Source organism: Macaca fascicularis, chromosome 4 (assembly GCF_037993035.2).
Source record: "Macaca fascicularis isolate 582-1 chromosome 4, T2T-MFA8v1.1".
Taxonomy (NCBI): Eukaryota; Metazoa; Chordata; class Mammalia; order Primates; family Cercopithecidae; genus Macaca; species Macaca fascicularis.
Window position 1 is genome coordinate 69,882,379 of NC_088378.1, and position 15,530 is coordinate 69,897,908.

Here is a 15,530-nt window from a genome sequence, read left to right on the forward strand (position 1 = left end):
ACTTTTGTCACTTGAACACTGGTGTTATTTGGAATAATAGTTAATACTGTTTATGTAACATTTCCTATGTGTCAGGTTCTGAGCTACAAATGTAGGCGTTTCATTCAGTCTTCTCAACAGCTTCTGAGGAGCATGAATTATTATCCCCAGGAAACTGAGGCTGGTGAGGCCAACTGGCTTTCCTAATGCCATTTAAACACTTAGATCCATGTCAGTTTAACTCCCAAGCCTGTGTTCTAACTGTTAATCATGTGGCAGACTGAGACAGAAGGAAGTCATTCAGGACAACAGCAGCCTGTGTGCCCTGCAGCCTCAGTGCCTGACCACTCCTAGCATTTGTTGTCGTCACATGTCCAGCCCTTAGAGTTTTTGTAAAGTATAAAAGCACTTTAGCTGCCATTAACAGGGAGCTTGCACAGCATTTTCTATGAAAAGTAGTTAATATAGTTTAGTTGATGATTTTTCAAAGAAAGTAATAAAAGTATGACTGCTCTAGGAAAAGCGTAAGATAATTTATTTTAAACTAATCTTCATTTGATAAATGAATCGGTCCCCACTAAGAAGCAGGTTTATAAAAAGTAATTTTAACATTTGAATGTAGGGAGGTTTGGGAATTGAAAATTCTTTTGGCTTCAGAGTGAATAATGCCACTTTATAGACAAAAGAATCTCAGAGAAGGTAGCCAAAAAGTGAAATGGTTAAAGAGTTAAATCATGTTTGTTTTTAAAAAGTGATTTTCCTGTTTTCCATTTAAATCAACAGTGTTCTAATTTGTGAGTAGCAAAAATCAGCCCCATTGTTCAACTGAAATACCTTTTCTCTTGATTTATTTCTCTACCAAAGCCCTGTAGAACAAGATTTCAGGAGAGCAAAAGAATTTCAAGAGCTCTCATTTAAAACATCCGGCCCTGTGAGGGCCTGTACTTTGGACTATTTTTCAAATCTTATAGCTAGACTTTTGTGAATCCAGCCACATTCCTTATTCTGAATGAGCTTATGATGTGTAGTTATGTATTTATGGCTAAGGTTAATGCTTCAGAATTTGGTGGCAGACAATAACGTACACCTTCCTGTTGTTTTTTGTTCATTGCAGCTTGAATTTTTTTTTTTTTTTTTACATTTCTTTTTTATTATACTTTAAGTTCTAAGGTGCACATGTGCACAACGTGCAGGGTTGTTACATGAGTATACATGTGCCGTGTTGGTGTGCTGCACCCCTTAACTCATCATTTACATTAGGTATATCTCCTAATGCTATCCCTCCCCATTTCCGCCACCCCATGACAGGCCCCGGTGTGTGATGTTCCCCATCCTATGTACAAGTGTTGTCATTGTTCAATTCCCACCTATGAGTGAGAACATGCAGTGTTTGGTTTTCTGTCTTTGCAATGGTTTGCTCAGGGTGATGGTTTCCAGCTTCATTCATGTCCCTACAAAGGACATGAACTCATCCTTTTTTATGGCTGCATAGTATTCCATGGTGTATATGTGCCACATTTTCTTAATCCAGCCTTTCATTGATGGACATTTGGGTTGGTTCCAAGTCTTTGTTATTGTGAATGGTGCCACAATAAATATATGTGTGCATGTGTCTCTATAGCAGCATGATTTATAATCCTTTGAGTATATACCCAGTAATGGGATGGCTGGGTCAAATGGTATTTCTAGTTCTAGATCCTTGAAGAACCGCCACCCTATCTTCGACAATGGTTGAACTTAAATAATTTACACTCCCACCAACAGTGTAAAAGTGTTCCTATTTCTCCACATCCTCTCCAGCACCTGTTGTTTCCTGACTTTTTAATGATCGCCATTCTAACTGGTGTGAGATGGTATCTCATTGCGGTTTTGATTTGCATTTTTCTGATGGCCATTGATGAGGAGCATTTTTTCATGTGTCTCCTGGGTGCATAAATGTCTTCTTTTGAGAAATGTCTGTTCATATCCTTCACCCACTTATTGATGGGGTTGTTTGATTTTTTCTTGTAAATTTAAGTTCTTTGTAGATTCTGGATATTAGCCCTTTGTCAGATGGGTAGAGTGCAAAAATTTTCTCCCATTCTGTAGGATGTCTGTTCATTGTAATGGTAGTTTCTTTTGCTGTGCAGAAGCTCTTTAGTTTAAGTAGATCCCATTTGTCAATTTTGGCTTTTGTTGCCATTGCTTTTGGTCCTTTAGTCATGAAGTCCTTGCCCATTCCTATGTCCTGAATGGTATTGTCTAGGTTTTATTCTAGGGTTTTTATGGTTTTAGATCTATCATTTAAGTCTTTAATCCATCTTGAATTAATTTTTCTATAAGGTGTAAAGAAGGCATCCAGTTTCAGCTTCATACATATGACTAGCCAGTTTTCCCAGCACCATTTATTAAATAGGGAATCCTTTCCCCATTTCTTGTTTTTGTCAGGTTTGTCAAAGATCAGATGGTTGTAGATGGGTGGTGTTATTTCTGCGGGCTCTGTTCTGTTCCATTCATCTATATCTCTGTTTTGGTACCAGTACCATACTGTTTTGGTTACTGTAGCCTTGTAGTATAGTTTGAAGTCAGGTAGCATGATGCCTTCAGTTTTCTTCTTTTGGCTTAGGACTGTCTTGGTAATGTGGGTTCCTTTTTGGTTCCATATGAACTTTAATGTAGTTTTTTCCAGTTCTGTGAAGAAAGTCATTGGTAGCTTGATGGGGATGGCATTGAATCTATAAATTACCTTGGGCAGTATGGCCATTTTGACGATATTGATTCTTCCTATCCATGAGCATGGAATGTTCTTCCATTTGTTTGTGTCCTGTTTTATTTCATTGAGCAGTGGTTTGTAGTTCTCCTTGAAGAGGTCCTTCACATCCCTTGTAAGCTAGATTCCTAGGTATTTTATTCTCCTTGTAGCAGTTGTAAATGGGAGTTAATTCATGATTTGGCTCTCTGTCTGTCAGTGGTGTATAGGAATGCTTGTGATTTTTGCACATTGATTTTGTATCCTGAGACTTTGCTGAAATTGCTTATCAGCTTGAGATTTTAGGCTGAGACAGTGGGGTTTTCAAAATATACAATCATGTCATCTGCAAACAAGGACAATTTGACTTCCTCTTTTCCTCATTGAATACCCTTTATTTCTTTCTCTTGCCTGATTGTCCTTGCCAGAACTTCCAACGCTGTGTTAAATAGAAGTGGTGAGAAGAGAGTATCCCTGTCTTGTGCCAATTTTCAAAGGGAATGCTTCCAGTTTTTGCCCATTCAGTATGATATTGGCTGTGGGTTTGTCATAACTAGCTGTAATTATTTTGAGATGTGTCCCATCAGTCCTAGTTTATATATATATATTGAGAGTTTTTAGCATGAAGAGCTGTTGAATTTTGTCAAAGGCCTTTTCTGCATCTATTGAGATAATCATGTGGTTCTTGTCTTTGGTTCTATTTATATGATGGATTATCTTTATTGATTTGCATATGTTGAACCAGCCTTGCATCCCAGGGATGAAGCCCACTTGATCATGGTGGATAAGCTTTTTGATGTGTTGCTGGATTCAGTTTGCCAGTATTTTATTGAGGATTTTTGCATCGATGTTCATCAGGGATATTGGTCTAAAATTCTCTTTTTTTGTTGTGTCTCTGCCAGGCTTTGGTATGAGGAAGATGTTGGCCTCATAAAATGAGTTAGGGAGGATTCCCTCTTTTTCCATTGATTGGAATAGTTTCAGAAGGAATGGTACCAGCTCCTCCTTATACCTCTGGTGGAATTTGGCTGTGAGTCTGTCTGGTCCTGGACTTGTTTTCGTTGGTAGACTATTAATTATTGCCTCAATTTCAGAGCCTGTTACTGGTCTATTCAGGGATTCAACTTCTTCCTGGTTTAGGCTTCAGAGGGTGTATGTGTCCAGGAATTTATCCATTTCTTCTAGATTTTCTAGTTTATTTGCGTAGATGTGTTTATAGTATTTTCTGATGGTAGTTTGTATATCTGTGGGATTGGTGGTGATGTCCCCTTTATCATTTTTTATTGCGTCTATTTGATTCTTCTCTCTTTTCTTCTTTGTTAGGCTTGCAAGTGGTCTATCTATTTTGTTGATCTTTTCAAAAAACCAGCTCCTGGATTCATTGATTTTTTTGAAGGGTTTTTTGTGTCTCTATCTCTTTCAGTTCTGCTCTGATCTTAGTTATTTCTTGCCTTCTGCTAGCTTTTGAATGTGTTTGCTCTTGCTTCTCTAGCTCTTTTAATTGTGATGTTAGGGTGTCAATTTTGATCTTTCCTGCTTTCTCTTGTGGGCATTTAGTGCTACAGATTTCCCTCTACACACTACTTTAAATGTGTCCCAGAGATTCTGGTATGTTGTGTCTTTGTTCTCATTGGTTTCAAAAAACATCTTTATTTCTTCCTTCATTTTATTATGTACCCAGGAGTCATTCAGGAGCAGGTTGTTCCGTTTCCATGTAGTTGAGTGGTTTTGAGTGAGTTTCTTAATCCTGAGTTCTAGTTTGATTGCACTGTGGTCTGAGAGATGGTTTTGTTGTTGTTGTTGTTGTTGTTGTTGTTGTTGTTGTTGTTTTTTATCATTTCTGTTCTTTTACATTTGCTGAGGAGCGCTTTACTTCCAACTATGTGGTCAGTTTTAGAATACATGCGATGTGGTGCTGAGAAGAATGTATATTCTGTTGACTTTGGGTGGAGAGTTCTGTAGATGTCTATTAGGTCCACTTGGTGCAGAGCTGAGTTCAATTCCTGGATATCCTTGTTAACCTTCTGTCTCATCGATCTGTCTAATGTTGACAGTGGGGTGTTAAAGTCTCCCATTATTGTGTGGGAGTCTGAGTCTCTTTGTAAGTCTCTAAGGACTTGCTTTATGAACCTGGGTGCTCCTGTGTTGGGTGCATGTATATTTAGGACAGTTAGCTCTTCTTGTTGAATTGATCCCTTTACCATTATGTAATGGCCTTCTTTGTCTCTTCTGATCTTTGATGGTTTAAAGTCTGTCTTATCAGAGACTAGGATTGCAACCCCTGCCTTTTTCTGCTTTCCATTTTCTTGGGAGATCTTCCTCCATCCCTTTATTTTGAGCCTATTTCGTCTCTGCATGTGAGATGGGTCTCCTGAATACAGCACACTGATTTATCTTGACTCTTTATCCAGTTTGCCAGTCTGTGTCTTTTAATTGGAGCATATAGCCCATTTACATTTAAGATTAATACTATTATGTGTGAATTTGATCCTGTCATCATGATGTTAGCTGGTCATTTTGCTCATTAGTTGATGCAGTTTCTTCCTAGCATCGATGGTCTTTACAATTTGGCATGTTTTTTGCAGTGGCTGGTACCGGATATTCCTTTCCATGTTTAGTGCTTCCTTCAGGAGCTCTTGTAAGGCAGGCCTGTTGGTGACAAAATCTCTCAGCATTTGTCTGTAAAGGATTTTATTTCTCCTTCACTTGTTAGACTTAGTTCGGCTGGATATGACATTCTGGGTTGAAAATTCTTTTCTTTAAGAATACTGAATATTGGACCCCACTCTCTTCTGGCTCGGAGAGTTTCTGCCGAGAGATCTACTGTTGGTCTGATGGGCTTCCCTTTGTGGGTAACCTGACCTTTCTCTCTGGCTGCCCCCAAAATTTTTTCCTTCATTTCAACTTTGGTGAATCTGACAGTTATGTGTCTTGGAGTTACTCTTCTCAAGGAGTCTTTGTGGCGTTCTCTGTATTTCCTGAATTTGAATGTTGGCCTGCCTTGCTAGGTTAGGGAAGTTCTCCTGGATAATATCCTGAAGAGTGTTTTCTAATTTGGTTCCATTTTCCCCATCACTTTCAGGTACACCAATCAGACGTAGATTTGGTCTTTTCACATAGTCCCATATTTCTTGGAGGCTTTGTTCATTTCCTTTTACTCTTTTTTCTCTGAACTTCTCTTTTCATTTCATTTCATTCATTTGATCTTCAGTCAGTGATACCCTTTCTTCCACTTGATCGAATCGGCTACTTAAGCTTGTGCATGCATCATGTAATTCTCTTGCCATGGGTTTTTCAGCTCCATCAGTTCATTTAAGGTCTTCTCTACACTGTTTATTCTAGTTAGCCATTCATCTAATCTTTTTCAAGGTTTTTCACTTCTTTGCGATGGTTTCAAACATCCTCCTTTAGCTCAGAAAAGTTTGTTGTTACCTTTTGTCTGAAGCCTTCTTCTCTCAACTCATCAAAGTCATTCTCCATCCAGCTTTGTTCCATTGCTGGTGAGGAGCTACATTCCTTTGGAGGAGAGAGGCACTCTGATTTTTAGAATTTACAGCTTTTCTGCTCTGGTTTCTCCCCATCTTTGTGTCTTTATCTACCTTTGGCCTTTGATCATGGTGACGTACAGATGGGGTTTTGGTGTGGATATCCTTTCTGTTTGTGAGTTTTCCTTCTAACAGTCAGGACCCTCTGCTGCAAACTGTTGGAGCTTTCTAGAGGTCCACTCCAGACCCTGTTTGCCTGGGTATCACCAGCAGAGGCTGCAGAACAGCAAATATTGCAGAATGGCAAATGTCGCTGCCTGATCCTTCCTCTGGAATCTTTGCCTCAGAGGGGCACCCGGTTGTATGAGGTGTCAGTCGGCCCCTAATGGGAGATGCCTCCCAGTTAGGCTACTCGGGGGTCAGGGACCCACTGTAGGAGGCAGTCTGTCCGTTCTCAGATCTCAAACTCTGCTGGGAGAACCACTACTCTATTCAAAGCTGTCAGACAGGGACATTTAAGTCTGCAGAAGTTTCTGCTGCCTTTTGTTCAGCTATGCCCTGCCCCGAGAGGTGGAGTCTACAGGGGCAGTTAGGCCTCCTTGAGCTGTGGTGGGCTCCACCCAGTTTGAATTTCCCAGCCACTTTGTCTACCTCCTCAAGCCTCAGCCATGGCGGGCGCCCCTCCCCCAGCCTCACTGCCACCTTGTAGTTTGATCTCAGACTGCTGTGCTAGCAGCAAGCGAGGCTCCGTGCGCATGGGACCCGCTGAGCCAGGCATGGGATATAATCTGCTGGTGTGTTGTTTGCTAACTCCGTTGGAAAGGTACAGTATTAGGGTGGGAGTGTCCCGAATTTCCAGGTACCATCTTTCACGGCTTCCCCTGGCTAGGAAAGGGAGTTCCCCGATCCCTTGTGCTTCCCGGGTGAGTCGATGCCCTGCCCTGCTTTGGCTCATGCTCCATTGGCTGCACCCACTGTCCGACAAGCCCCAGTGAGATGAACCCAGTACCTCAGTTGGAAATGCAATAATCAACCGTCTTCTGTGTCGCTCACGCTGGGAGCTGTAGACTAGAGCTGTTCCTATTTGGCCCTCTTGGAACCTCCCTCCTGGAGCTTGAATGATTTTCATTTGTGCCACATCTTCAGGCTTATCTAATTAGATAGCAGGACTGAAGGAAATTTCTACTGTGCTTTGCCGTTGGTGCATACTTTAGTGACTTTGGGTAGGGAGGGGTCATAACAAATATCACTGGCTCCAGGACCTTGTCAGGTAGCAACCATAAGGTGGTTACTCTGTGAAATAAAGGTTTCACATCAGGAGATGCTTTATTGTTGGGGGAACATTTAAGGAATCTGACATTTCACTGAGCCAAGATTTCATGTCTACAAATGTCATATTCCAGAAAATTGTTTCATTGTTCTTATTATAAGCAAATGTACATTTTCTTATTCTCTTCCAATTTTGTATTACCAGCTAATATTTTTCTTAAATTGTTTTTCCTTTAAGGAATGGGAATTTTTTTTTTAAAGCATTGTTTTATGTAGACCAAGATGAATTGCCTTTGAGTGGATCACCTGCTGAGTAGTCTTTTGAGGTTAGTAGTTTATCACTGGATAAAAAAAGCTAATTGCAACTCAGATGCAGAGTTTATGAACATTTTTTCAAATTAGTTGAAAATTAGTTGTAAGACGTCTGTTTCTGGGAGTTTGGCAGTTTATATACTCTGAATGACTCCCAGTTGAAACAACTGAAATGTAAAATATAAAGTATCTTTCCAAATATATTGCTAAGTTGGCATGAAAGAAGGGAAACCATAAAGACCAAAGATGAAATGAAAGCAGGAGTGCTGGAATATTAGCTGGATTGTCCCTGAATGTTTCTGCTGGGGAAAGAGGGAAAGGGGGATAGGAAATAAAGCATAATTGGGAGTCTGCTGAGACATACTGTCAATATTAGGATGACTGATAAAAATAAATTTGCCAGTGGAGAGGCTGGGGATCGGGAGTGAACAGTAAGGAAACCTGCCTGTCTTTACCTAGGCACTAGAAGGGGTAAGGGAAGACAGGGTGTGAATTCTCCTAAAACACGAGAAAGGCCATCACATGAGTGCAGGTTGACTTGGTTGTCCCAATGAAATCCAAAATCCTCATGCCAAGAATTTAATTATATTGCTGTCAGGTTGGTTGCATCCCAAGAGGCAAGAAAGGAAACGCACATCTCTAAAAAAGTGCTACTTCAACCCAGGCCTCCAAGAATTTCCACAGATAATGTTTCAAGGAAAATCAGCAGTTCACAGTAAAAAAAGGTCATAAATCAGATGAAGAAATTCACCAGCATGAGAAATTAGAGCCAGCAGAAATACTGGCTGCTGGTCAAATTATCAGATGCCTAGTGAAAAATGAATATATTAAATATACTTAAACAGTGTGATGCTCCTTTTAAAAAATAAACAAGAAGCTTGAAAGGATGAGCAATAAATAAGATACTGTAAAAAATGACCAGCCAGATTTGAAAAATGACCAAGTAGAACTTCTAGAAATTTTTAAAAAAGAAAAAAATTTAAAAAAAGATTATTAACATTAAACATTCATTTATTAGGCTAAGGAAGAGATTAGACACAGCCAAAGAGATAATTAGTGAAATAGAATGTAGATATATAAAGGAACTACCTAGAATACAGCCCATCACAAGGTGGACATTGAGTTTATAGACACAGAAGTTTATAGGCACAGAAAGAGCAGACTCTTTCCAAAAATGATAAACTACAGATTGAGACAAACCATTTTGCAGAAGACAACTAGAAAAGCTGGGGAAAATGCCTGTTTGAAGGCATCACATAGCTAATGAGAAAGTGATTAATAACTGGTCTAAGATACTACCATGAGAATGCTGTAGCTATTTTAATGTGAAAGTAGACTTTAAAGCAGAAAGCATCACTAGAGATAATACTTCATAAAAGGTTCAATTCAGTTTTATTTAGATGTGATACTTCTTTGTGTATCTAACATCATGATTACAAAATACAGGGAGCAAAAATTAATAGAAATATGAGCAAAAACAGACAAATTCACCGGCCTAGATGAACATTTTTTAATATACCTTTTATGTGACAGAATGGCTAAAAGAAATCAGTAAATATATAGAAGATTTGAACAATCTGATTAACAACCTAATAATAGGCATGTTTACCGTATCACACCCAACAACTTCAGAATACACATTCTTTTCAATAACATATGGGAATATTTTATGTATATTTTCTTGAGACAGGGTCTTGCTCTGTCGCCCAGGCTGGCATGCAGTGGCATGATCTCGGCTCACTGCAGCCTCCACCTCCTGGATTCAAGCAATTCTCTTGCCTCAGCCTCTCAAGTCGCTTGGATTACAGGTGTGTGCCACCATGCCTGCCTACTTTTTTTGTGTTTTTAGTAGAGACAGGGTTTTGCTGTGTTGTCCAAGCTGGTCTCAAACTCCTGGCCTCAAGAGATCTGCCTGCCTCGGCCTCCCAAAGTGCTGGGGTTACAGGTGTAAGCCACCATAGCCAGCCTCTAATCACTTATTTTAAATTTGAGTTTTTATTGTGGGGAAGGTACTAATAGTTACTTTTAGAATTTTTTTTTTTTTTTTTTTTTGAGACGGAGTCTCACTCTGTCACCCAGGCTAGAGTACAGTGGTGCAATCTCGGCTCACTGCAAGCTCTGCCTCCCAGGTTCACGCCATTTTCCTGCCTCAGCCTCCTGAGTAGCTGGGAATACAGGTGCCGGCTACTACACCTGGCTAATTTTTTTTGTATTTTTTAGTAAAGATGGGGTTTCACCGTATTAGCCAGGATGGTCTTAATCTCCTGACCTTGTGATCCTCCTGCTTTGACCTCCCAAAGTGATGGGATTACAGGCGTGAGCCACTGCGCCTGGCCCTATAGTATTTTTATATTTACCTATTATTGCTAGTTTACAGTTAAGAAACTGAAGCTTAGCAAGGAATAAAGAGATTGCTCGAGGTCACCCAACTAAATAGTATTAGAACTGGGGTTTTAATCCAAACATATGACCACAGAACTCTTTCTATGGTGGAATTTATTTCCCTGTTAAGTTTAATTCAATAACAAATTATATGAAGATATGCTGCAGAGATGAATGAGATAATGAATGTAAAATTGCCTTGAGAGATTCAAGGAATGTAAATGAACTACCCAAATTAGTGTAGCAATTTCACTGTGAAATTAAAAGTAGATAATTGGAGAATAGCTAAGATCTGGCATTGCCTTTTAGTAGTTTAGAAGTCATAGAACTTTTTTGTTTATGGAACTTTTGAAATGTTCTCTGAACATCATCTGTGTCAAACACATGGTAAAACAGATGTTTTTCCAAGGGATTTTGTGGTTTCAACTTTAAATATTAAAAGTGGCGTTTAGGGAGCTATTTAAATGATGATGATATGGACGTACTGAAAATTTTCTTTAGTGATGATCATCTCTAGTTCTTAGTATTAAAGTCTGGAAAATGTCCCTTTTATGCCAAAGAAAATTTTATTTTGTATGTTTCAAGTTACCTGCCACTCAGTTTTGTGCCAAGTATGAAACAGTGAATGAAAAGACAAACAATAAGCAAATAAATACATAATTGTATCTTGAGAAAGAGCTGGGCACTAGGTTGTGTACGTGTAGTCCTGGCTACTCGGGATGCTGAGGCAAGGAGGATCTTGGGAGCCCGGGAGTTGGAGGTTGCAGTGAACTATGATTATGCCTGTGAATAGCCACTGTGTTCAAGCCTGGGCAACGTGGAGAGACCTCATCTCTTGTTGTTGTTGTTGTTGTTGTTGTTGTTGTTGTTGTTGTTGTTGAGACAGAGTCTCACTCTGCTTAGGCTGGAGTGAAGTGGTGTAGTCTCAGCCCATTGCAACCTCTGCCTTCTGGGTTCAAGCAGTTCCGTGCTTCAGCCTCCCAAGTAAGCTGGGATTACAGGCATGTGCCACCGCACCCAGCTAATTTTGTATTTTCAATAGAGACAGGGTTTCACCATGTGGCCAGGCTGGTCTCGAACTCCTGACCTCAAGTGATCCGCCTTCCCTGGCCTCCCAAAGTGCTGTGATTACAGTCATGAGCCATCATGCCCAACCGAGAGACCTCATCTTTTAACAAACAAAAATAAATAGATAAATATATCTTGAGAGAAGTGCTGTGAAGAAACAAACTGGGTGCCAGTTAAAAGTGGCATCTAATAAAGGCCAATGCCAGTAAAGGACAGGAAGTGAAGCAAGTATTGGAACCATCTGAAGTTGGCTAAGTGGGAAAGGACTATAGCATGCAAGACCATGGGAAGGAATTTTTATTTTATTTCAAGTATAATGGAGAAATCATTGAAAGTTTCTAAGGGCACTAACATGGACCAGTTTAGAAGATTGAGATATTGTGATGGCTGCCATACTGAGAAAATCAAGTGTGACAGTGGGAAGACCAGGCAGGAAGCTAATGTTATAGACCAAGAATTCTCAGACTTGGCACTATTGACCTTTTTAGCTGGCTGCTACTTTGTTATAAGGCTGTCCTGTGAATTGTAGCATGTTTAGCAGCATCTCTGGTCTCTACCCTTTAGGTGCCAGTGGTAGCCCCACCCTCAAGTTGTGACAGCCAAAAATGTCTCCAGACATTTTCAGATGTTCCCTGGGGGTGAAAGTGTCCGTGGTTGGGAGCCACTGCTGTGGAACACAAAGACTTGGGAGGGAGACGACGACGACTTGGAATGGTGTGATGGCAGGAGAGGTGGAGAGAAGTACCCAGATTTGAGGCTGGCTCAGGTGGAAGAGGATTTACCAGATTTTGTGGGGGTGATGGGCTGGGAAGAGAGGTCCTTCATTCTGCCCTCCTTGCCGAGTGTTTCAAGGGCTCCTTAGCATTTTTCAATTCGCATACAACTGGTCCTTGCTCCTTTTCATGCCCTAGATCTCCCAAATATCTCTGCTTTATGTTTTAGGGATAAGAAAGATCCACCCTCCCCTCCCTACACACAAAGTAACACCATTTTTAAACATTAGAGAGATGATAATGCTTGGTCTCTTGCCAGGAATCCTAAAGTGGGTAAAACTGATCGACAACTTTGAAGGAGAATATGACTACGTGACCAATGAGGGGACGGTGTTCACGTTCAAGACGAATCGCCATTCTCCCAACTATCGCGTGATCAACATTGACTTCAGGGATCCTGAAGAGTCTAAGTGGAAAGTGCTTGTTCCTGAGCATGAGAAAGATGTCTTAGGTGAGAACACATGTTACTTGAAAATTGTGCTCTTATTTTTTATGAGAACGTCAACAAGTTAGTGCATCTCTCATTCTCTAGTGACCTGTTACAAGATAAAAAACCTTCAACCTGTAGTCATCAGGAATGAAGTGTCTAAATAGTTCATCCAAGTTTTCATTGTGTCATATCTTTGTAGCTTAGTACTATATCATGTAGAAATGCAGGGTCTTCATAAAAATTGTAGAGGTAGGATTTCAGACTTCGAAGGTACTGCTTTTTAAAAAAATAGGTCAGTTGTCTTTGTATACTTAATGTCTGGTAATTATCACGAACATTTAATTTTTAAAACTATTTAGATTTAGAATCCTTAGCTTTAAGCTTTTGAGTAACCTTTGGCTATTGGCAGTATCCCTGTTGTTGATCTTAGTGTGGATTTAGAGCCCTCTTATTAGAAAAGGGAATAGACTATTGTCAGATCGAATTGAAACCCATCGCAGTTGCTGCTTTGTGCAGTGAACTATGTTAACCTCTTGAGAACGTCACTTCCATATCAGTCGTGTTTCACAGAGAGCCTTTCAGTTCCCTTTTATTCATTCTCTGTGATTTTTCCAAAAATGATATGCTGCTTGATAAATTATTTGTTGCATGAAAGTTGATTTTGACTAGAATAAAACTCATTAATTTGGGGACAGTTTTTTACACAAAAGAAGAGTTCAGTACCATTAGGCCAAGGAAGTTTACTTGGTGGTGGTGAACTTCTGCTGCTGGGTTGAATGAGGATAAAATAGGACCATTTAAAAATGCAGATACATGTGGTATATAATGAGGAAAAAAAGTCCCCCTTGAGATCTACAGAGTGGCCCTGTCTGAGATAAAGCAGTCCTAAAATGTGTTTTTCAGTGAATTAAAGCACAGGTCTTGGAGTCAGGCAGATCCACGTTCAGGTCCTTGATCAATAAGGAACTATTTCTCTCTCGCTCAAGGTGGTGTGCTTTCTGTGCCTGGCAGGTATTTAAACCTAGCATTGCTTGGGGGTGGCAGGGGAGCAGCTGATTCCAGCTGCTTCTCTCGGGATCACAGGTTGCTGTGGGCACTTCCTGCTGGTCCCTTGTTTCTGCATGTCCCTTGACCCTGGAGAAAGCACTCCTGGGTGTTTTCTTGAGTCTGTTCAGCCCCTGGGCACCTGACTGCACCCCTCAACCCTTTTGTACTTAGATCTCCATACCCCTGTAGGCAGTTCTGTTGGACAGGACCCAAGACAACCGCATGCCTGCTCGAAATTCATGTCTGTAACCCTGAGACAGCAACCCATTCCAGGCTCTTCCTCTCAAGTTGTTTGCCATTGTCCTGCCTTTTGGATTTCCAGGCACAGTCCCTATAACTTGCAGGTCTGGATCAGGCACCGGTACCCTGTCTGTGTTAGGCTGGGGTCAGTAGAAGGTGATAATCTTGTCACCCTCCCATAGGGTGGGGGACTTACAGGCAAGAGCAAGAGGAAATCTTATCACCTGTCTCCTCAAAACCCTCTGTTCACATTCTGACCCTTATTTATATTTGGATGAGGGATCCACAAGACACAAAACAGATTTTTGACCATTTATTTCAATATCTTTGTGTAGTGAATCTGTTTCATGGTCACTTTGATAGCCTGATGGCTTCTGTCCAAACCAAGGCAGGAATGTCCCCCTAAGGGTAGTTATAGCCAGCAGTTAGTGAGGGCTTCCTACATGCCAGGTTCAGCATTCTATTCTTCATGCACAGACCTCATGCATGCGTTGGTGCATCCCAATGAGACTTAGGTGGCATAAGTCTTCGTGTAGGTGCTCAAGGAGTTTTTCAGGCACAGGTCAGGATTAAACAGTGATTCTTGTATAGGACACCATCATGGATGTTGTAACTATTTCCCAAGGCATCTGAATTTCTGCCATTTAAAGTCAAAAGAGGGGTTTTAACTATGCCTTAAGGTGACATTCCATCTTATAGATGTAATGCAATGCAGGTTAATGCTAGGAGATTTTGTTGAGGGGGGTGATGTATTTGTATAACCTTCCTTCTGAAAAGTTATAAGATTTTCAGACTGGAAAGGGGAAACCTTCAGTGTTCACTAGAACTCATCAGTTTAAAGAGAAGCATGGTTGAATTTGAATGTGCCATATATCATTAGCACGGAGCGCCCTATTGAGAAAAAAGACCTAGAAATGAGTCATAAAGTACAGCTGTAAAGTCAGAGCTTTTATTAATGACAGTCTACAAATCACCTTGTCCTTTTGTTACTCACTTTTGTCTGTTTTATAATTCTGATGTACTCATAGTTAACCCAGATTGATTATTCTTTGACGGCTATAATTTACTTCATTTTCCCCCCATACTTTTGTCTCTTTAAAACATTAAGCCACATGAAATATGTTGCCTGACTGAGGTTTTTTTAAAAAGTGCATTGGAGAATGAGCAAATTACTTTTGGTTGTATGAGTTCTTCTTTATGTTCTCACTTGAGAAAAAAAAGCTTGCCGTAGTAATCTCAGCAGCCCAAGATCAAGGCCCCTGGTGACCCTCAGAGTTCCCTCTGGCCAACATCTTGTTTTTCATGTGGATAAATTCTAGCATCCTAAAAACGTGAACTGCTAGTTTCTTGGGTTATCAAAATAAGCAGCGTCAAGAACCCCACCCTACCACATGAAACCCAAGAAAGGCTTGTCTGTTCAGCACATGTGGCCTGTCACCTGTAGCCCTGTCCTCGCTTCCACTTGCTGCGGTGTCTCTCCCTCTGGGGGACCTGGCCCTACCTCAGGCAGACCTCTGTGCTTGCCCTTCGTTTTCTCCTTTCCTCATCACCTCTCACTCCTACTCTTCCAGCTCTGTCACTGAACTCTGTCACTGCAAGTTGCAGCCCTGGGAGTTGAGGAGAACTCTTTACCTTACTCTCCATATCCCTGCAGGCATCAAGCCCTGGCTGTTCTTCTTGGGAAGTACCTTTCATTTATTTTCTTTCCTGCCCAGACTTGATCCCCTGCTTGATGTGGTGTTCTCCCCGGCTTGTTGCAATAGTGCTCTTACTCTTCTCCGCTCCGTAGACTTCCATTGTTCTGCATTCAGCTGTCA

General features: G+C 40.7%; 1 protein-coding gene across 2 annotated transcripts in view; it reads left to right on the top strand.

The window, feature by feature from the left end:
• Window positions 1–15,530, top strand: part of PREP (prolyl endopeptidase) — a 133,677-nt gene that overhangs the window by 57,124 nt on the left and 61,023 nt on the right. For both annotated transcript variants that reach the window (XM_005552253.4, XM_045391289.2), the window contains exon 8: window positions 12,256–12,447. In XM_005552253.4, the coding sequence (XP_005552310.3) occupies window positions 12,256–12,447 (192 nt within the window). The remainder of the gene's footprint in view (window positions 1–12,255; window positions 12,448–15,530) is intronic.